Below are 23564 nucleotides of genomic sequence, written 5' to 3'. Positions count from 1 at the left end.
CCTCTTAATTTTATTCTGAATACAATTAAACATTAAACAATAAAATAAAGATAAAGAAGTAAAGGTTGGAGGAAACAGGTGAGTAGGTGACTATAACATTTGAGTGAATCCTGCAAATTGAAATCCACGACCACTTTAACCAAAAAAAAGAAGAAGCAATTTAATGCTTAAAATGTTCACAGCCAACAACTTTTATTTCATCATTTGGAGAAAACAGATGAATCAAGCTATTTGTTTGTTTAAGCAAGTGCATCTATATATTTGGTTTAATGTCAGTTCACTTCGGGAGAAGTGGTTTTGTAGGTCACTTATAAATTATTTTAGTTTTACGGCTTTTTTTACGAGAAATTTTCACAAATTTGAAAAATAACACATACGAGATCTGAAAGGCTCATTTTTTCTATTTAAATTATAAGAGGGCAAGAGGTCTCACTTCTTCCTTCCTCGCTTTTTAGCAAGGGTTACAATTAAGCCCGACAAATAGGCGAGTGGGATCAGATTTGGACAAGTTAAGAATAAGTTAGATGAAAACGCATGAAATATTCGACCATCGATTTAGGGATCACTTGATTCATATACAAGTTAAAAACGAATTACACTACACCGATCATAATACAACATATATTCAATCTGTCCCAATTTATGTGACATACTTTCCTATTTAGTCTTTTCCAAAAAATATCACCTTTCTATATTTAGAAACAATTTAACTTTATGAAATGATTTATAACTACACAAATATCTAAGACTTGTTTTGGACAATAAATTTCAAAAGTATTTATTTATTTCTTAAATTTTGTGCCAAGTCAAATGATGTCACATAAATTGGGACGGATGGAGTAATAATTACTAGATTTATTTGCATTTGTCCTTGATTGGTTGGTTTCATCTCACTAAAACTGGATACACCGTGGCGTGTATAATGTAAACTCGTATTTCATTTAACTAGGATAAACAAGTGTTTTTAAGCGTTTGATTTTTTTTATTTTTTTTATCTCACACTAAGTAAATTTAAAGAGGGACAATAAAAAAAAATACATATTGAAATTAAAAATGGAAGTGCAATACAGAAGATATATTAAAATTCTAAAAGGAGATTAAAAAAATATCTTACATGACAAAATTTATGTAAAAACCATTATTCATTGAGTATATATGAAATATATTATGTAGAATATGTAAAAATGGTGAAAAAAAATTCTGCATTTTTCCAAAAAAAAAAAGGAAATTCGAAATACTTTATTCAACCAAATATCTTTCACATTTATCGAAGTTTGTCACTTTTTCTAGAAACTTAAAATAATATACTACTATATTTTTTAAACCCCCTGTATTTTGAAAGAAACGCCACATTTTGTCCTTAATTTGGCAACTACTCCTTTGATTTGTTCATTGCACGAGAATAACTGTCGGGCCAATTTCTCGTTGATCTGCAAATTTATCGAGCTGTAAGTTCCTCTTTCTCTCTCTCTCTCTCTCTCCAGATTTTACCCTTTTAACTTTATCCCTTTTCCAAAATGAATTTTAATGGTAAAAATTAGAGAAAGTGAATTTCATATTTGGATTTAATGCTTTATATCCGTTTCCACTGCATGAATAAAGCTTTAATTTTGATAGCACGCACATCGTTATTTTTCATGGTTTGATTAGTTGCGATCATAGTAATAATTGTCGTGGAATATTATTATTGATTTATTTTAAGAAGAAAAAAATAGGTTAATAGGAAAACCAAAACATATTCTCATGAATTTCAAATTATTTACCAAATCCTTGTAATTATCCATACAACACATTTCGATTTGTGATCAATTTAAAAACATTAATACATGATAAAATAGCTGTTAGCCCTAGTGGAGCCAGCCTGCAATGTGATCAATCTTTACAGGGCTAGATTTTGTTGGTTGAAAAATTAGAATTGATTTCATAACTTTGGGGTGTGTTTGGTATGACGGAAAGTGTTTTCTCGAAAAATAAGTGATTTTCCTACTCATTTTCTTGTGCTTAGGTACGCAAGTTGAAAAATATCATTTTAAGAGCATTTGTATATATTCAAAGCAAAACACTATGAGGTTTTTGAATTCAGGGTGCAATTTTGGTGGTGGGAGTGGGTTGGGGGGTAGGCGGGGTGGCAGGCCTGGGTTAGGGTGTGGGGTAGGCAGGTGGGGGTGGGTTGGGGATGAGTTGGTGTGTTTTTATTGATCCGGCAAATATTTCTCCTGGAAAACATTTTCTCCTATTTTGTGGAACACAACACATTTTCCGTCATACCAAACACACCCTTAAGCATTTCTTATTTTTGTCCTTCCTGTCAATATCTAGTGTGTGTGTGTGTGTTTCTTTTAATTCGGCTCCAGATGATTTATAGCTTCATTCGAAAGTAATGTGATTTATAGCATCATTGGGAAGTAACGGTCCTTGATGGCTTGATGTAATCAGAGAACTGATTGGATATATTTCTGTGTAGCTTGTTCCTAATTGATGTTTTTGCTTACTCTTGGATTTGTGCTGCAGGTTGCCGTTTACACGTGACGAATAATGGGAGGGAACAAGAGTTATTCACCTCCACCTTATATTCCTTTGGATCAGTCAGATGCAGAAGCACTACAAGTTTCTACTACAGAACAAAACCAACAGGGCAAAAATGATGACCATGCTCAGTGGAGTTCTGGAATCTGTGCTTGTTTTGATGATCCACAGAGCTGTACGCTACTCTCTGCCCTGTGATCTTGCTTTATGAGAAGGAAAAAAGTGAATGAAAGGTGCATTTTTGGGTAGTAAAATAAGATTCATGATTAATTATCCTCTTTATCTTATTAGGTCGAAAATATGATAAAACTCTATAGTTGAATGAAGTAGTAAAATAAGATTCATGATTAATTATCCTCTTTATCTTATTAGGTCGAAAATATGATAAAACTCTATAGTTGAATGAAGTATTTAGTCTGCTTATATGCTTCTTTCTTGAAAATTTAACTTGAAATCGGTGTGGCCTTAGAAATTAATACTCTTACCAAATTCGCAAAACTAAACCTATTCATAGACTTAGATAGCACTTAGAAGTGCTTGTACTTTTTTTATTTTATTTTTGGTGTAACATGCTTAAGTGTATATGACTTAGATGCCTTGCTAGAGTTCCTCAGTGTCCTGCATTTATAAAGGGGAATTTGAGTTTTTGTATATTGTACATATCCAGACCCCACTATGTGGGATTTCACTCGGTATCTTGTTGTATATTGTACATATACTGCACTCTTTTGCTGGGACAAAGGTATACCAAAAGGATATATATGTTCTTACCTAATCTGTATCTTTTTCAATGGTGAGGCAGCCTTAATTTGGTTTACTCGTTGGACTTAAATACAACGGCAACTATTACGCCTCAATTCCAAGCTAGTTGGGTTTGGCTATGTGAATACTGACTATCCATTTCGCTCCATCTAGAGTCATTATATTCCAATATCAATAATTGGGATGCATGTCTGGGTGAGCACGTCCTAATGTACTCAGTACTATGAGCATTCATCATTATTGAGTGGATTTTTTTGTTGAGAATGCATTATTGAGTAGATTTTTCTGGCCATTAACCTACTTCGGCCCTTGTCTTTAATTCGGGTTTGAGAACGACTAGTTGAGCAAACACACACAGACAAATTTCTTGGACTTTCAGTGTTGTTCGATATGAAACAGCTCAAGTATTTTCAGTTGTGAAGTTAGCCTTAATTTGGTTCTTTAATTACACTTACATGTTTTCGTAATCTTCCTCACATAACCAAATCACAGATGCTCAATAATCATGGTCCATCAATTTCAAATAACGATGAATTTTAACCGCCGTTTTTACTGACATTGTATTTTTACAGTCCTAAGTCATTAAATGGCATGTATATTATACTTGTACATTCCGTATCCTTGAATGTAAGATTTAGGTGATGAAGAATCTGATTTCTTCCTCTGTCAGATTAGTAATACTAATACCCGAGTCCGTGTAAGGTAGTTATGGAGTATTTCTTTTCATTCAATAGATCACTACCAGATATAAAAGTTGTATGCATCGTAGTAATATCCAGCGTAGTCTATCAATAAGTACAAACAACACCTTTTTTGCTCATATTAGTTCTTTTTAACTGCATTCTTGAGGTCCTTTGAGATGGTCACTATATCTCCTAGATGCACCCGAGCAATTAGATTTTACCTTGCTAGCAAGCATCGGAAGGGTAGACAAAAGCTGCAGTCGGATAGCCATAGTCATTTCCCGCTAGGTGTTTACCATGGACCTGAAGATGCACATTTGGACTCTGCCAGAGGCCTGCACTCAACATTAGAAAATATTGGAAGTCTTATGCTTGATATATGTGCATTTATGCTTGTGTGTTAGTGTACGACATGAATTACTACATCCTTTAGAGTTGCCCTAGTCCTACACATTGAGGTGTACTTGATTGATACATTCCTTATCAAAAACTTAAAATTGAAAAAAAGAAGCAGCTGATTGATATATTTCATGAATTCTGGACGACACTCATGCATTTCTTTTCTCAGCATTGCTTCCATTCTGTTTCCAGATTATTCTTTTTGAAACTGAAAAAAAATGTGTCTCCAGATTATTTGCTATTCCGGACCCCTTTGGTCTCACTGTTTTTCATTCCCGCGAAGTAATAGTACAACAGCCAGAATTTGTAGAAACTGGTTTTCAGCAGTGCCAATGGGCCTAAATCAATCGTTCCTTTTGGAATATATGATAAGATGGAAGTGTGTTGTGAAACTTCTCTTATGAGGGTTAATCTTCGGATATAAAATTTCAAACACATGTTTCTAAGCAATGGCTTCTGTCGTGCCTGATGAATTGCACTAGATGGTTGATGACCTTGAGTTGGTGCTAATTGCAAAATTCTGTGCGCAGGTTTTATTGGACTTCTTTGCCCTTGCTTTCTGTTTGGAAAAAACGCACAGTTCTTGGGATCAGGAACCTTGATGGGATCATGTACGACTCACTTTATTTTGTGGGCACTTTTCAACTCAATTTGCTGCTTCTTAACTGAAGGCATTCTTCTCGGTTTGCCTGGATGCTTTGTTGCATGTTATGCCTGTGGCTATCGAAAGACACTGAGATCAAAGTACAATCTTCAGGTAGCCATCTCTGCGGTTTTTCTATTTGTAGTGCTCATGGATGAGAATATGGTTTAACATATCATCAATAGCTCTATTGATTCAACAGAAAAGACATATTTGGAAAAAATGAGTGAAGTTAGATTGCTTGAAAATTTACCTTCAATCTAACATTTCATATTTTCATAGTTGTATCCCCTATTTTGCAAAGTAAATTACACCCTAGCATGTGCATATGCATGGGAGGTTAATCTGATTTGCACACCTTTTGAGGATGTTTCTTGATGCATAAGTCTCTTAATGTTGCAAAGAGGACATAGGAATGCACTTATAATAATAAGATGACCCTAACCAAAAGAAAGAAAAAGGTTGTGTTCCCAAGAAAAGAAAATTTTGGACTCCCATTATGGTGTAAATTATATTAGTATTGATGTCTACACAAATACTTTTTGATGGGAGTTTGAAGTTAACTGTTTCATTAGAAGGAAAAATTAGGCGGAATTGTCTTAGAATTCCCCATACATTCTTTCGGATTGGATGTTATCCATAGAAGCTACAAAAGTTCAAAAAATTATAATTTTTAATTAACTCCAGGGAAGAGAAGATCTATTACACACTATTTGAACAAGTAATGTTGGCTTCGACTTAGATAAACCATCAACAACTTGAAATCAGGAAAATTAGGACTCCATGTAAAAAAACCCGCAAGGGTGGCTCAGTTGGTTGAGCATGGGGCTTTCAGAATGGAGGTCTCAGGTTCGAAACCCCATCTACAACCTCTGGGGATTTGCCTTCTGGGTCGAGCTCGTCGCACGGGCTTGCCTAGTGCGGGTTACCTCTCCCGTGTGGTTTGCGAGCTATTGCACAGGAGCTGGGTTTACCCTGTGCGCACCCGAAGGGTAGCGGCTGGGGGTTCCCATGTCATCAAAAAAAAAAAAAGAAAAAAAAAAAGGACTCCATGTAGAAAAAGAGCTGACAGTAGTTCCCTATTCTGTTTGATTTACATTGAGAAGTTGTCCAAGTTGGAAATTTTAGTATTGAGTTTGTTACTGAATGAGTTGAATTAGTTTAAAACCAGTTAACCCCCACTGCATTTTCTTTCTTTACTGTGAATTCTTCACCTTCCTTTTTTCCTTAGTTCTCTTACCTGCCCCCTTCCTCTGTTCTACAATAATATGATATGGTTCAATGCCTGAAGGAGGATAACTTTTACCTTATAACAGAAAGATGTGAACTGCTTAAATTGGTTTCTTTTTAATTACACTGGGAGTAGGGGAAGGGGGAATGGGGAGGGTGATTACAAGGTGGGGAATCGAGCCCTCACCAACAAGGTGAAAGTTCAGGTAGCCAACGAACTGAGCTGATAAGATCCCCAACTGCTTACAGTGGTATTTCTGCATTTAACAATATTATGTCCTGCAGGAAGCCCCATGTGGAGATTTTGCGACACACTTTTTCTGCCACTTGTGTGCCATATGCCAGGAGTACCGAGAGATCCGTGAAAGATCTGGAGACTCAAACTCGTCTGATCTTAGCTTAGTGGCAGTGACAGCCCCTCAAGTTCAGAAGATGGAAACAACTCCTGCAAATGAAAAAATATCCCATTAAAATCATTTCGCAATGCTGCCTTTTCCAGTACTTAGTCCATCTTTGCATTCTTTTATTTTTGGTTTTTATCGTCCACGTCTAATATAGGTTTCTGCATTAATTCTCTTGTAATATCTTGATGTTATGAAGGTGGGTACTAGTTCACTGCTGACTCTGTATGCTTTCTTGTTGAGTTGGTATATACACAAGGAAATTGCTATGTCATCTGTTTGGTAGGAAAGAAGGTTTTAGGAAAAGTAACTTCTGTAAAAATTTCTGGAAAGAAAATTATTACGTATATTATCTTTTCCTATTTGGTGTTAATAGTATCAGTAAGGAATTGTGGGGTTAATGTTTTGTGATAATCGTGATACCAAAGGATGTGAGTTATGTGAGTGAATGCTCATATACTTGTAGGGGTGAATATCAAATGTGTATTGACTCATGTTGAGAAAATCAAGTGTTATGACTTGAATGTGATTTCTTCAAGTTTTATGCACTGATTGTGTAACGGTGCAAATATTTAAGTAACACACATATTGTATGCAATTTGCTATCAAAGGTTAGACACTGACGATATAAAAAGTCTTTACACGGTATATAACTTAAATCCATGTTGGAAATAGTATCACAGCCTTCCATTCCTGTTCAACGTATACGGATTTAAGGGTTGTTGAGCCATTTCGATAATTCAATGGCGAATATGAGTTCGAAACTAGTTCAAAAACTTGATTGAAACTCTATGAAAACTTAAAGTATTGTCAAGTTTATCTATACAGAAAATTATTCCTTTTCACTTTTTCGTGGCTTAGAGATCTCCGAGAGCAGGCAGCGACAGGCCGTTGTATGCTTTTAGCAGCAGGTGAATTCACCACCTTCAAACAAAGTCGGTTGTATGAATCTTCTCCATTTAAGCTCAATTCACGTCATTATCATGAATTGACAAGTTTTACGCTAGCTGGCCTACTATAACCCTCCTTTATGCGTCATTGGACCGGGAATGTGAGCAAACTCACACAGGCAGGCTATTGCTATTGCGTGACAAGTTGGGTTTAAGGTTGTAGAGATGGGAAATTGGAGAGGCATCACTACTTGAGGAGTCCCTTCTCCATGTATCCTCAACTTGAGCAGCAAACTGCAAATACCATATTACATCTTCAACTGAGGGCCTATCTTCTGTATCTTGTACCAAACACCTGCAGCAAATCTCTATCATTGTCTTCAATGATTCGTCTGAGCATGAATCTCTAATTGCCGGATCAATCACATTCTTTCTTGACACTACATTAGCCATTATGCTCTCTTGCAACTGCACATGGTAAGAAGAGTAAAAGAGTCAGTGAGGATTCATATAGTTGATACACTGTTGCTGTCGTAGTTGTGTTGGGACTTCGGGCCTTTCCGAGCGAGCTTGCATGCACCTTGATTATTCTATTGGGTAATTGCTACTTCTTACAAGCATTGGTTAGGTTGACGTGAGGAAATCACCTAACATTTTGGGGATTAGAACCTTGGTTTCTGATGATTCTTATTATATCCGAAGAATCCTCCATGTGGTGCACAGTTTGAAACTCGGTGGATAATGCCCAGACCCAACTATCCTTCTCTACTTAGATATCAGGTTTTTGTCTGCGGCAGAATTTCTAATGTATTGTTACTGATTTCATTGACCTGAAATACAACCTTGGGAGCAAGAGTGAACGAACTATGTGAAGGTTCCTATTATAAGGGTATCAAGCCACATCATTCTAGTTATGGTTGTTTGGCACCAAAAAGGAAAAGAATAAGATGCAAATTTCTAAAATTTATCAAGAGAATCTTTCCTAGTTTGATTCTTTCGTAGCTCAAGATAAAGTTTTTGAATGAAGAAGAGTGAAAAGGAAGTCATACCTGATTTTGTGTAACTCTCACTTCATTCTTGGTATTTATCTGCCTCCCACTAATTATCTCCAATAATATCACTCCAAAGTCAAATACATCCACCTTCTCTTCATAATTAGCCCTGTCAATTAGCAGCAGAGATATAGATTGAGCTATGTGTATTCTCAAAGTGGAACAGATAAGTGGATTAGCAAAAATATAGAGCTAATATGTTAGTTAATCATATGTTAGCAAAATATAGAGCAACATAAACAGCTTATATTTGATAAGTACTTCTCTTTGAAGATATAACTTAACAAGCTACTATGGACTAGTTATGCATACCTTGCACTCTTCAGCTCCTTAGAACCACTAGATAAATTTTGAAAGTTTTCCTGCAAATTTGCACAGATAACAGTGTCAGCCAATTTTGCCGGACAAACTTTTTTTTTTTTTGCGGAGTCACAGATTACTGAAATATCCAACTTTATGAAGTACATTATCCCACCTTTACATTCTCAGCCAGAATAGGCAAATTATAGCTGCAAATTTTGGCAACAAGGTCCTGATCCAACAATATATCTGTTATCTTCAAATTATTTGAAAATATACCAGGTACAATTCCAGTATGCAAAAACTGTATTCCCCTTGCTACTCCTATAGCAGCTGCTACACGTTGTGTCCACGTTAGCCTTCGTTTAGCATGTTTATCTGCAAAAGGGATAGCACGTAAAAGAGAACATCAAATTCCTTATATTGATCAGCTAAGCACATTATTTTCATATAGTATATATGCTTATTAAATAATTACCAGAGATCCAGCTCCTTAATGTCCCATTTGTTACATACTCAAAGACGAGAAATATTCTGCTAACGCTCGAATCATCCAAATAACACTCAAAGCAGTGTCCAAGAGTGCTGACCAGATGATGATGTCTAAGTTTTGGCATCAATTCTATATGATGCATAAAATTTTGACTACTGGTGTTTCGTTTCGTTTTCAGGCATCTAATGGCAATGTATGAACCATCTTTCAGCTGACCTCTGTATATCTGAATCCCAAAAAAAAAAACAGCAAGTTTATGAGCCTTTGTCCTTTCATACTTCATTAATTTAGTCATATACAGTCATCCTTTATAACAACATTTCAGTATAACAACCAAGATTTGTGTGATAGGCTACAAGATTCTGACTCATTTGTTGGTGTCAAAACAATGAAGGACGATAATACTATGAAACATTCCCAAGAAAACATTTAAGGATCTCAATATGACATTAAGAAAGAAAAGTAAGGTACATGGTGATTCTTGAAATTCACCTGGTCGTCAGAATTGTTGCCTATAAAAGTTGCTGCATCAAAGTTGTTTGTTGCCACCTTAAGCTCTTGCGGTGAAAAGGTCCGATAAGATGGAAGGCTAAGTGATCCCATCTTTGTTGCTCGAGTAACATATCCTTCTACATGGAGAAAAAATCCGAGGTCGAAAATTAGTTGGCAGTTAGGAATCAAAGGAAACTTCGTATATTTAGGCTTTATTCGCTTTCCTATTGTGACACAGGATACAGAAAGAGAGGAATCTTACTTGCAGCTGTGAATAATTCTGATGTATAGGTAGATGATGCATTTTCTACTATTGATCTTGTTGTTTTCTTCGGTGCAGCTATCTTTGCAAGAAACTTTCTGACTACTATAATAGTCACGCAAACTAGAACGATTCCACCAATAATGCTACCACAAATGATCAAAGCAAGAACCACTTTATGTTTATGATGATGAGGTAAGATACCAACAGCCAACGCCTCATTCTGACAGAAAGAAAACGGATGTTGAGTTCTGTCTCCAGTTGTTGCTAAACAGTTGTTAGAGAAACGCACGATCCTTTGCTTAGAACCAGAAAAAAGGCAATTAGGTAATTTTCCACTCAATAGATTAGTCGATAAATCCACAAAATCTAATCCGGCATTGCATTGATTATCTTCAAAAAGCATCCCCGTTAACTTGTTTTCAGCAACGTTAAGATAAGTGATCGATGGCAAGGACAGCAAATACGGAGGAAACGGACCCATAAATCTGTTTGAAGAAATATCCATATGTTCAAGGTGATGATAGGATTGAGCTTTCTCCGGAATTCCTGCAGTGAACTTATTTTTCCTTAGTATAATGCTTCCAATTTTGCTGCTAACTTGTGGAAATTTCGGTCCAAGAAAATTATCTTCCAAGTCTAGTTCTTGAAGGTTTTCTAGATTACTAAAGTCCGGCACATCACCAGTAAAATTATTCCTCGAAAGTACAAGTACGCGAAGATTATGCAAATCTCCCAACGTATCGGGTAAATGTCCTTGTAAAGAATTGTTCTTCACACTCAAAACCGCCAAAACAACAAGTGAACCAAGTCCATTTGGAAGTCTTCCAGTGAACTTATTTCCATCTAGGATTAAAGTTTGGAGGCTCGTTAACGATGAAATTTCTTGAGGTATCTTACTATGAAAGAAATTTGAACTAAGGTCTAGTATCTCCAATGATGAAAGTCTAGAAAGTTTATTAGGCAATGGCCCCCATAAACCAAGAGAAACTAATCTTAGAACTTTCAAACTTGGAAGCTTAACAATAGTAGTGACAAACGAATCGATCGAGAAGTTTTTTGGTAACTTTGAAGCCCCATTTTCCCCTATTATATGAAGCTGAGTTATGCTTTCCTCATAGCAGATAACAGTAACAGTTGAACTTGGCTCAGTGTTACAGAAATCAGTGTCATTTTTCCAACTACTCAAAGCATTTGGATAGTTCAGAAGATCTTGAATCCTCAATAGAGTATTTGCTTGTGAAGATTGGAGTTGATGTGATAAGCTGATTGAGAGCAATACAAATTGCACAACTAGAAGAACTTTAAGTCCAAAGTCTTTTTCCATCACTGAAATCTATAACTCTTTGATCACTAAAAGAACTGAGTATTTTGCATCAGAAATTAGGAAGCTTCTCCCTATTTCAGCTCAAATTTAGTCAGCACTCTGCATAGATAGAATTTAAATAAAAATAAAGAAAAGTCTAAAATTTAAACTCAATCAGATAAAATTCATAATTTTATGTCTTCAGCTCAGATATTTGGATACAAGCAACAAGAGCCCCTCTCCCCCCCCCCCCCCCCCCCCCCCCCCCCAAAACCAAATACAATCCAAGAAAAGATGTAATCTTGAGAAAATACAGAACACATAAGTGCAATGTATCACCATCCTTATCCTTCATAATAAGATAATCACCTCTAAATTTTAAACAAAAGCACTAAAAAACTATTAGTAGCATAATCAGAAAAAAGCTACGGATTTGCGCCAGAAAGTCCCACATAGGGGTAAAGCACTCCCTAACCCGAAGCCTCTAGTTAAAGCTGAAAAAGTATTTACAGCTCCACCATAGCTGTTATTGGTTAGAAAAAAGCTTCATGAAGTAATAATGCAGACATCTCTGCATTTAAAAAAGAATGCAATAATAAACATGAAAATCTTGTAGTCTTGGAAAGTACCTGTTTTGCAAACGAAGTTGGAGGAACTTCAAGTAAACAGAAGGAAGGAAAAAAACATGGAGACCTCCAAATGAAGTAAAACACCAAATGCTCTTTTGTTTTTACAGAGACAAACTTTAAATAATTATGTTTATTTTTTATTTTTTAATATTTTTCAAGAGTACATTAATATGAAATATTGTCCACTTAAAATTTTTTATGCTGTTTAAAAAATAACAAATAAAGTATATATCATTATTATACTCATATTAATTGATACATATTTTTATTAAATTTAAAAATAATTTAAAGTGAATAATTAATATTATAAGTAAAATAAAAAATTATCTTCTTTTAATACATTAAAAGTGATAAGTAAAAGTGAAATGTTGCTTTTAGGTGTAATATTTGTGATCTTTATGAAGAGAGCGAAATCTGAATCTTGACTGACACACTAAAGCTGCAAGGAAGTGACAGTTCATAAACACGAGAATAAATAAGTGTGCAGAGAGACCCCACTACATTTGTCACTCAATTTGATTGAAGAAACTTCTTTTTCTGCGTAGTAACTTGACTACACGTAGAATTAAGTTACTGCGGCCCGTTTGACTTAGTTTAAAAATAGCAGTTTATAAATTAAAAAAAATAAGTTGGATTATTTTAATTTATTTTTTAAAATTTATTTTAAGCATAAAATAATTTTTAAGCTGATCAGTCAAACACTTAAAAAAAGTTATTTTCAGCAACGTGTAAGCTAAGCCAAATGAGCTCTAGGAGTATTTTCTCCATCCCAAAATAACAGTTACTTTAGTGTTTTTTTTTTAAAAAAAGATCCCATAATAATTGTCATTGTATGAATTCAAGACTAAAACGGATAATTATTCCAACTATTCCTTTAATATTAAAGAGTATGCATCTTATTTAAGAGGAAGAATCAATCTACTTTTATTTAATAAGATTAATTTAGTAAATTACACCTTGTATTTATTATTTTCTTAATGAGCGATAAAAGTGTTAAAGCGACAATTAAAATGGGAAGGTGGGAGTAGATACCCGCTATAAATACAAATTTATATAACTCATAACATTTTCTATTAAATCTTCATGGCTTTAGATTTTAATTTCAAGAAACAAACTAATTCCTATGCAGTTGCTTCTGTAGAAGTAATTAAATTTGTGTGTAGCATATAGAATAAAAACATTCAAATTGGTCCAAAAAAATTGTCCTCTGCTGTTGCTCTTGCTTTGGGGTATAATAAAGCATGTTTTTATATATTATACCTTTGGCTTTTCAAGACCAAAGAGATTGCCAAGTCAGCATAGAAAAGAAAAAGAAAGATTCTAGCATTAGACTTTAAGCTAGGCATATTTACTGTTTGGTAATTTGTAAAAGAAATGGAAAGGAAAAGAAAATGAAGGATGAGTGGAAATTATCCTCAGTTAGGACTTAGGAGTATTTGTTTTGCATAAAAGAATTAAAAAGAAATACTACGAAAGATGTATTTCCAATTAGGCTCACTTTCAATTTTCACTATTAAGTTCCTCTTCAACCAAAGAGCCTGTCAATTTCCTTCAACTTATTTCCCTTTCATTTCCTTCAATTCCAAGCAAGGCTTGTCAGTCCGGTCAAATATTCAAAAAATGTGTTACTTTTAAAGGATCGACACGCATCTGACGACATTTTTACAAGTTTGAACAACATAAAACAATGCATAGAGAACCATATGTACAATTTTTATACTTTTGCCACAAAAAGTAAGGGCCCTAAACCCCATTTCCCCCACTCCTTTCATTTTTTTTCACTTTGTACTTTAATGACGTAAAATAATCTTCAATTTAACAATGTTCACGCTTATTCTTCATGTAACTTAAACCTTCAACTTATCAACTTGTGCAAAGGACCTCAAATTTATGGCAAAATTAAATTTGAACTCCAGTTTTATAGAAAACTTTGTCTAAGGTTTTTATTATGTTTGCCTTTGTTTTATCTTCTTTTTATAATAAGCTCCAATATTTGTCTGATATTTTTTCATCAATCAAAATATGAGTAAAATCTTATCAAGTGAATTTGGTGTAATGGGCTGTCAGCTTTCGCTTTATGAGTCAGGCCTCATGGGATTTTTTTTGGCTAAACATATATTCCCATCTAGCTTTGGCCCACTTTAAATAGCCACTTTGCCTTTGGCACTTTCTATTTTCTCTTTTCTTTTTCTTTTTCTTGCATGTGTTTCTGATTTGTTTTGAAAGCAATTTGTGAATTTTTGAAATTGTGGAGTTGCAACACAAAGCTTAGGTCTTCCTTGGGCTACTAGGATGTTGTACCACAAGCCCTAAACTTAATTACCCCCTTTCATTTCAATTTATATGACAAAATTTAATTGGACATAAAGTTTGAAAATAAAAATGAAGATTTTTTAACTTAACATCCGTTTCAACTTATATGGTGTAATTTGATAAATCACAGAATTTGAAAAAGAAATGAGATTTTTAAAACTTATGAAGTTAAATATATCATAATATTTGTGTGTATAAAACTTTTGAAACTCAATTATGGCATTTTATATAAGTTAGATGTTTTATATTTTCTATTTTTAGCTAACTAGGATCCTCCCTCGAGTTTAAGTTTATAACTCTACGTTTCATATGTTTTCGAATATTATTCTTAGATAAAATCTTGACTCCCTTTATGAAAAAACCGGGATACTAATTAGCTGTAACTTCCATTTTTTTCCATCTCATATCACACTTACGTCCTTCTAACTAATAAATGACTTTCTCGATATAATTATTCCTCCTACAAAGGTGACTGCGGCTATTAACGTAGACTTTGTCAAGGTTGCTTTAAGAATGGACCATAATAATTAAATTAATGCCAAAATATTTCATTGTCGGTGTGATTAACAAACCAATAGTTAGCAGTCAATTGATATTAATCAAAGTTGCAAATTTAGGTTTGCTTAATATATCTTTACAAGAAGGATCACAATCAGAAGTTTAAAAAATATCTTTATAATTATTCCTCCCTAAGTTTTGATTGCTTGATCCCTAGTTGGTATCAAATTTAGTAATTCACTTGAATATTTTGAAATGTATATTTTCGTCCTTAGGTAACACATTGTATCGAAAATAGGTCAAGGTGTATGCACTCAAATCAAATTTGAATAAATTGTAAGAAGTAGATAATTCCATACAAGAAAGTATTTATTTGCATTCGAAGTTCGTATATAAAATGCATATATATCTAGCATTCATTTCAGTTGATGCAAACATTAAATACGAACAAAAATTTCACTGGCCATAAAAGCGCTCCACCAACCTAGAAGTGTCCAATCGACCTTATTAGCCTTCAACGTCCAATTATTAAGGTAAGGAAATTGAATTATTAGTATCGTGTATTAAAGACCATTGCATATTCTTGAGACACTTTTATCCAACAAAAAATAATGGTTGTTAGTCGGTGTTCGATATACACCTTTCATTCCTTTTCCTTTTCAGCTTTCACTTCCAATAGAACCAAGTACCAACAAATGAAAAAGAAAGTGGGACAACACAACTGTTCAGAATTAAACATTTAACTAATACTCCCTCCGGATAAAAAAAAAAAAAAGTGTCCACTTATTAAATCAAGAAACAATTAACCTTATCTTTCCAGATTTGCCCCTATTAAGTGTTATGCAATCAAATCCCAATGCCTATTTAATTAGGATTAGTTTAGTCAATTAACATATATTTTTCTTGGAATGGGTAGTTTCTTAAGGTGTGCGCAAATGGCTAAGTGAACTCTTTTTTTTATCCGGAAAGAGTATCTTTCAATCGCAAATTTATTGTACTTAATTATGGATAATTTTAAAGCTTAATTAGGCCTATTGCGAATAAGTAGTTACCTTACACACTCTTACAATAAACAACAACAATATACCAAGTGAGATCTCACAAGGTGGGGTCTAGGGAGATAGAGAGGTTGCTTCGGATGAACCCTCGACATAAGGATATATAAGCAATTCAAAGCAGTATGAAAAAAGAATAACGAAAGCGAATAAGCTATGATAAAGCAGTTTAAAAAAAAAACAGTAGTTACCACAGATAAATAAGATATCGAAGTGCAAGCAACAGCAGATAATAGCAGAAACCAAATAACAAGAAAGTACAAGAACGCTACTACAACTACCAGTATGAAAGAATAAGTGGAACACCGCTCAACTACCTATTAACCTTACACAATCTCACAATGTTAGTTAGAAATTCAATTTCCTCGTTGAAACTTTTAAGTTACTTAAATTCTACTTCTTTCAATTGGTTAAACAAACTTTCTTCTTAAAAAGTTGAAATTCTAATCCCATTCGAGTCCAATTTTCTTCGCAAAATAGTCAATGCACAGTCATTTCTACAGTCTCGATGCTTGGCAAAACAGTAAACACCACTAAGTTAAAAATTCATGGAAAATCGATGGATTTTTAAATCCAAAAATTAAAGGTGAAAGTCACTTCATGAGACTCAAGTCTGAATGTTCTTGGAAATGGTTTTTGCATTGGATCGGGTGAATGATCAATGCGAAGCCTAGATCTCTTACATAGGGCCTTGATTATTTATGTCGCTATAATTGTTACTTATTAAAGAAAAGAAAACATAAAATTCTTGAATAACCAAATTTAGAGCATCTTAATAAGGAAAGCTTACTTAATTAAAATTTCACTTTAGAAATAATACCTTAGTACTATCTTCAAAGTGGTCCGATCCAGGGGCGGAGCTAGCGTATGTCCAGGGGGTTCCCCCTCGGCGAAAAATTACAGTGTATTTTCAAAGTTAAAATTATTTTATTATGTATATATAATAGATGTTGAACCCCCTGACTTCTTCGTATATTTACCTTTTAGAATTTTTGAACTCCCTGGATGAAAATTCTGGTTCCGCCACTGGTCCGATCATCTCACGAAATAAACAACAAGGTCAAGTTGATCCAGTTTAAAAACATTGGCTATGCACCCAGGATGTGCAATGCTGTCTCCTATTCAAGCAGAGGCTAATTCAAGATTTTAACTTAAGACGAGTTCGAACTTTAAGATTCTTAACATTGAATTCATTGTACCGTTAAAATCACACGTTCAAAACTAATTAGTAATGACCATATGAAGCGTCTATATTTGTTTCGACAGTTAATGTTTAGAAGGCTGATGATAATAGTATGAAGTAGACTACTCTTTGTTGATTGTTAATCTACCACAACCCTCCTTTATCTAGATGTAGTATTTGCTATGTGAAGCAGTGACATAGGTACATAATACGAAGGGTGGTCAATTGAACACCCTTCATCGAGAATTTACACTGCGTATATAGACAATTATACCAAGTGTATAAGTCAAAAGTTACTTTATATACATATATATAAATTTTGGACATCCTTGGCAAAAGTCCTGGTTTCACCACTGGATTGTAAAGTTCATATAGAGGAAGTTAAGCAGATAAAAAATAAATGAATGAACAAATTGCTCAATGATCTTTTTAACTGATTCAACAAGCAGAGATTTTAAAATTACAAATTTCTTTTTCTATGTTTCTATAAACTATTGTTTGCAAACATTGGTTATGTTCCAAAACTATGTAAGAATTCTGCTGTTGACAAAATATTCAAAATCCTACTGAATGTTCAGTTGCTTACAAAATATTCTTTGGCAAGGGAAATGACTTCATCCCTCCCTTCGAAACAGGGGTTCGAGAATATCTCGAATATTTATGCAGCTTCAAATTGATAACTGGAACTTTACGAGCGATAGCTTGCCAGATCATTTGAACAGCATCGTTGTCCTTGGAAGGATACCGATACTCAAACATATTTTCAATCTCTTTTAACCTTGCCCACATTCTAGTCCACTCTTCTTCCGTGATGCTCCTGATGAAGTTTATAAGGAAATTTTCTTTGAGAGCATCTGATGTGCGGACGAATATGCTGAACTCTGAATAGTCGAGAACATCTTCATAAGGAAGCTCGATTTCATCACTAATGATGACCGGTACGCAGTGACTTGCAATAGCATCAAAGAGACGGTTCGATGAGGGAGTGTCACCCGCGATGTTGAGACAGAATTTGGACGAGTGCATACCCTCTGTAGCTTGTTTTACTCCACCCTTTAATATACTCCCAAAGGAGAAGTGAACATCTTTCTCATCTTTTAGCATATAGAATAACTCTTGCCGAATAGACCCGCCCTGAGGATAAAAAGCACGTAAGACTTAGCAACGAAGAATGATCAACAGTGACGGAGCCAGAATTTTCACTAAGGGGTGTCAAAATATAAAGAAGTAAATTCACGAAAAAGCCAAGGAGTGTCAATATGTAATATATATACATAAAAATAAAAAATTTACCTAGCTACACAGTGTAATTTTCCGACTTAGGGGTGTCACCACATGTGGCTCCGCCACTGACGATGAAATAAAAGAACTGAAAAAGAAAAGACTTACTCCTTCCATCTCAATTTATGTGACATTCTTCCCATTGTAGCCAGTCAGAAAAAGAATGATACCTCAGTAGCAATTTAATTTTAAAATATCCATTTTACCCTTAATGAGATTATTTACGGCCACACAAATATCAATGACTTGTTTTGGAATACAAGTTTCAAAAATCTTTCTTTTTAAAAAAAAAAAAAAAAAAACTCTGTGTCCAATCAAACAATCACATAAGTTGGGACGGAGGGAGTAAAAACGAGGTAAAACTTTGACAATCTTGTTTAAGTTCAAAATTCAAGTTCCTTTCACAAGGAATATGGGGATTTGAGGATCTCACATACGCATCCACAATTTTAATTGAGAGGTAGTCTAGTAGATCTTTGTATAAATAGTAAAAGAAAATCGGGGTAACATTCTAGTAATCTAATCCAGATTCTTGAACTTGCAACATGAAGATGTCAAACTAACTAGATTCACAATGTTCAATCCATGAGTGCAGATTGACGCGTAGCATAAAAAAACGTGCCAAAAGATACCATATAGCTTTGTTAAAATAATCTACATTAACAACATGTCACACCAAATTACCGTAATCTGCCTAATCATTCCACTAAATTTGTTTAGTTATAGCTACAATGTAATAGTATGTTATTTCACTAATCAACAATATGCACTACATGGACTCTTTTTGTAATCCTAACAGTTAACACAAATGCTCTGAACAAATGAAGTGCCTGATCTTTAGAAATGCACAAACTAAAAGCATCTTTGCAAGCAAGGTACATTTACAAAAGCTAAAGACAAAGTAATTCCTGATTGTATTTTATTAACAATATTTATTCTTGAACCTCCTATAAAGCTTTGGCGGGTTCAAGATGCTGAGAGCTGAGTCCCAATATGATTCTTCAAATTCTCACCTGAAAACGCTGTGCTGCTCATACTGTGACATATCTACAACAACAACAACATACCCAGTGAAATCCCACACAATGGGGTCTGGGAAGGGTAGAATGTACGCAGACCTTACCCCTACCTTGGGAGGTAGAGAGGCTGTTTCCCGTAGACCCTCGGCACATGGACAAGCAGTTCAGAACAATGTAAAAGCCATGGCCATACTGTGACATATCGCCTTGCTCTATTCCTAAAGTACATCCCTATTTTACCCCCATTCCATCACAAATTATCTTGCATCACATCATCATCCAATTCACCCAACTCCAACCCGGAGGCCTTCTCATTCTATATTGATCCAACTCCTCCCTCTGTTTCAATTTGTTCGTCTTACTTTCCTTTTTAGTCCGTCTCAAAAGGAATGCCTCTTTCCTAATTTGACAATTCTTTAATTTCAACATCCCACATGGAATGTTTAAGAACACAAGATTAAAGGACATTTTGGTACATTATACGTATCTTCAGTTTAAGACCACAAGATTCAAAGGTCTTCTTTACTTTCTCAAACTTCATGCCTAGTCAAACTAAAACAAACAAATTAAAACTGAGGGAGCACACAACATATAGCAGAGGAAATTACTAGAGTATTGACAGCTATTCCTACAGTTTCTATAAGCAAATGACATTGTGCACTAACAACATAAACATATTATCTGAAATTCACAAATGCATCTCAAGTAATTTTATTTCTTTTGCTTTACTACCTTACTATAACCGCTTAAATCAGAGAGAAATAGTAATAGAAGACTTAATGAACAGAAATAACTTACATCTTTTCTGTATATAGCTCCCTGGAAGTAGAGCAAAATTGGCCGACTATAAAAATCAGAAGTATCATTGTCATAGTTGCTGATTACATGCTTGTAAGGTGCAATCACATCTTTTTCAACATTAGCTACTGTCGGAGGATACCTTCCAAAATCCGAAAGTATAAATATCGCAGGCCACAGTTTCGTTCTTGCATCCAAAAGACTATTTGGATGGTGCGCGATAATTATATGGTCTTTTCCCCCTGATCTTTTCCATTCCTCTTGCGCTGTCAAAAAGGCAACCAATTTTTCCTGTAACAAGACGTTCGTGCTTTTCTTCTGATTTGGCTTAAGCTTTGAAAACCGGTTATAGCAAACCGATGAAAAGAAAGGAACGAATATAACATCAGCTTCACTTGAATTATGTACTCTTATAGCACTTCGACCATTCAAATCATCAGCAAATTCAGACAACAAAAGATCCAATGTCAACCAATACTCTATACTATGTTGCAAGTTTAGTCCACCGGGATAATTAGGAACCATTTTTCTTATATCGGGCCAAACAATCTTTCCCTCAGCTTTCCATCCCAATAGTTCAAAATGAAATTGTGGGGGCAAGTCATACATAAAAACTTTAAGGACTTTTTTACTAGAACTACAGTTAAACAAATTGTATTTTTTCAATGTTTGACTACTGGAATGTGAATAACCTTCATCAGACAAAGCAAGAATCTTGGACTTAGGTAATATATTGAGGTAAAGAAAGTTACGCCGACCAGTTGAACGCAAGACAAATAACAAAGATAACATGAACAAGATTGAAGTAATTGAAAACATACTAAATAAGGATTTTCGACCGAAAAATCCCCTAACAGAATGTACATTTCTCTCTGCCATTTCAATTCTCTAAATCAGTAACAAGTCACAACTAATATGTGCTATAAGCTACCATTTTTTTTGCTCCAAAACTTAGGATTTATCAAAGCCATTAACTACCATCAAAATGGTGGGTTTTTTTTTGTTTTGCAATATTAGACCATAAAACAGATCACATTATATAGCCAAGAACTATATAATCATTTCATTCTAAACAAAACTACACAAAACTCCTAACATTAGCTCACACCAAAAATCATATCTTTATCATTCCCTAAGCATTTATCACACTATGAAACAAAAAATAATTCAAGAAAATGATAGCATTGAAGACCCTTTTGTTAAAAAAGAACAGGGTTGTTAAAAAAACAAGAAAACAAAAAACAAAACAAGAAATGGGTTTTTATAATACCAACAAGAAAATTTGTCTATGGAACTGAAAAAAAAAAAAAAAAAAAGTTCCAGAAATCACAACCCCAGATCAAGAAATTGAAAACCCATATCAGAATAACATTAATTTGATACCCCAAATATAGAAAAAAAATATGAAAATGAAAAAAAAAAATGGTTAAAAACAAGAAAGAAAAGGTGTTAAAATGGAAGAAAAAGACAAAAATGGAGGATAGAGTAGTTACACCAAATACAAAAAGGGTTATTTCATATGAACAAATTTCAATTTGTTTTGTTAAAAAAAAATGTATATATATAAAAAACAAAAAGATACTGTGTAAGCAGCGAAGAAATAGCTAAATGTGGAATCTCTAAAGAAGCGGGCTAATCAGTCTTTTGCTGACAACTATTTCCTCTTTTATATTTGAAAATAGTTTCAACCTAAGTCCAACAGGCATGCCTTATGAGTTTGTACTATGTGGTTTAGTATTTGTACTATCTGCTTTAGGTATTTTATATCTCGAGGGTCACATTTATTAATGTTTATTGGTGGATATAAGAGTGTATTAATTAATTTAAACGGTTAATAAGGTTAAAGTTGATGTAAGGCTCATGTAGCAGATCTCAAAATCTGGATCTGGTTAATTTAAGATCCATAAAATAAATCAGGACTTCATAAATGAATCTTTATTTTAAAACAAAAACTTATCATATATGTCAGATACGTAATAAAAGTTACTATGTCCAAATCAAACCATTTTCTTATAACCCAACTTAATGTGCATCATTTCATCAAAAAAAAAAAAAAAAAAAAAAAATATTTTACCAAGGTTAATGAAGGTCCAAATCTTCTTTATTGGGTTTTGCTGTATATTATTCCATGGATTCCATTAAGGATTTATTATGTTCTAGCCAGCGTTTAAAGATCAACGGAGTTGGAATTAACAATAGGTAACTAAGATTCAAATTCCCGGACAAAAAAACGTCAGGAGATTTTTTCTCCCCATCCGTCAAAACCTAGCGGATAGAGTCATCCGATATTTGTGCTAGTGAAGGAAGCAAATATCCGTGAATTACTCAGCGCTCGCACAAAATTTGACCAATCGTTATCAATTGAAAATAATTTGTATTCTAACAGAGGACAGGGTGGGTTTGGGGGTGGGGGGGGGGGTGGAGTAACTCTAGGCACAGATTGATCAGTTGTCTGAATTTAAGAGGTCAGTGCTATGTTGCTTGGACTATCTGAAAATACTTGTCAATCCTCAAAAAATGTACTATTTTTGAAGGACTCAACACACACCCATCACCCGTCAGCATTTATCACACATCACTCTGAAGAGCTGAACTTCTCTCATGAGTTGAACTTAAAAGGAAAACAACACTGCAATCAACTCAAATGTTACATAGTGCATTTTGAAATGAGCGAAGACCAGTCACCAAAAACAGCAGAGGGGACATTTCTACTCAAGGATTGAGATGTTATTCAAATTTGTAAACACGGTTTAGAGTCGCTTTAATTCCCTGAAACTCAATTTAACAGACATATAATCCAAGTACAGACGAAATTTTTCAAAAGTTTGGAAAATTTGTAAATAAAGAGCAATTTATTATCTTAGTATGCCCTTTTTTTTTTCCTCGCACGTGCATTGCACGTGTGTGGACCTATTTTTTTTTCTTAGGATGCTGATAAAACAATATCGGATGGTTAATCCTAATAAAAAGGTGTTGTATTATTTCAATAACAATTGCATATCGTCACTTAAAGGAATCTCGAGTGTATGTCCGATAATAAGCATAGTCATTATCAATGCAAATTTAAATTAATTGAATCAGTGAATCTTGACCAAAGAATGCTTAAAGTGAAAATTAAATAAAATACAATCAAGACTCAAGACTCAATTCTAAACGAAATGAATATGTATACAATTTTAATAATTAATTTTACTTCATTTGAACTTTGTTCATCTTAATATGGATAAAACTATGTCACCTCGATGGTTTAAAAAGGAGGAAATAGGATCTCTTGGCCTCTGACAATTTAAATAGAAGAAAATATATTTTTCAGATCTCTTATGTGTTTTTTTTTTTCAGATCTCTTATG

General features: G+C 34.1%; 3 protein-coding genes across 4 annotated transcripts; 1 reads left to right on the top strand and 2 right to left on the bottom strand.

Moving 5' to 3' along the window:
- The first annotated feature begins 1294 nt into the window (after positions 1 to 1294).
- LOC132607282 (protein PLANT CADMIUM RESISTANCE 10) lies at positions 1295 to 7004 on the top strand. Of its 2 annotated transcripts, none has more exons than XM_060321188.1 (4): positions 1295 to 1448; positions 2512 to 2701; positions 4901 to 5127; positions 6529 to 7004. In XM_060321188.1, exons 2-4 carry the CDS (start codon positions 2536 to 2538, stop codon positions 6712 to 6714), a joined length of 579 nt encoding a protein of 192 aa, XP_060177171.1. In that variant the 5' UTR covers positions 1295 to 1448; positions 2512 to 2535; the 3' UTR covers positions 6715 to 7004. The 2 variants fall into 2 exon arrangements, with proteins under 2 accessions (XP_060177171.1, XP_060177172.1); XM_060321189.1 differs by lacking the exon at positions 1295 to 1448 and adding an exon at positions 2219 to 2428.
- Positions 7005 to 7272: 268 nt separating this feature from the next.
- Positions 7273 to 12224, bottom strand: LOC132607281 (probable inactive leucine-rich repeat receptor-like protein kinase At3g03770). Its single transcript, XM_060321187.1, has 8 exons — positions 12069 to 12224; positions 10134 to 11559; positions 9872 to 10008; positions 9365 to 9605; positions 9062 to 9264; positions 8899 to 8948; positions 8584 to 8695; positions 7273 to 8002 (listed from the first exon to the last, which is right to left on the bottom strand). The coding sequence occupies exons 2-8, from the start codon at positions 11458 to 11460 to the stop codon at positions 7706 to 7708; spliced, it is 2367 nt and encodes a 788-aa protein (XP_060177170.1). The 5' UTR covers positions 11461 to 11559; positions 12069 to 12224; the 3' UTR covers positions 7273 to 7705.
- A 5292-nt stretch (positions 12225 to 17516) lies between these two features.
- LOC132607280 (probable arabinosyltransferase ARAD1) lies at positions 17517 to 21844 on the bottom strand. Its single transcript, XM_060321186.1, has 2 exons — positions 20216 to 21844; positions 17517 to 18251 (listed from the first exon to the last, which is right to left on the bottom strand). Exons 1-2 carry the CDS (start codon positions 21092 to 21094, stop codon positions 17700 to 17702), a joined length of 1431 nt encoding a protein of 476 aa, XP_060177169.1. The 5' UTR covers positions 21095 to 21844; the 3' UTR covers positions 17517 to 17699.
- Positions 21845 to 23564: the final 1720 nt, after the last annotated feature.

This window comes from Lycium barbarum, chromosome 8 (assembly GCF_019175385.1).
Source record: "Lycium barbarum isolate Lr01 chromosome 8, ASM1917538v2, whole genome shotgun sequence".
NCBI classification, from domain to species: Eukaryota; Viridiplantae; Streptophyta; class Magnoliopsida; order Solanales; family Solanaceae; genus Lycium; species Lycium barbarum.
The sequence above is the reverse complement of the archived record's forward strand: the minus strand, read 5'-3'. Positions and strand labels throughout refer to the sequence as shown.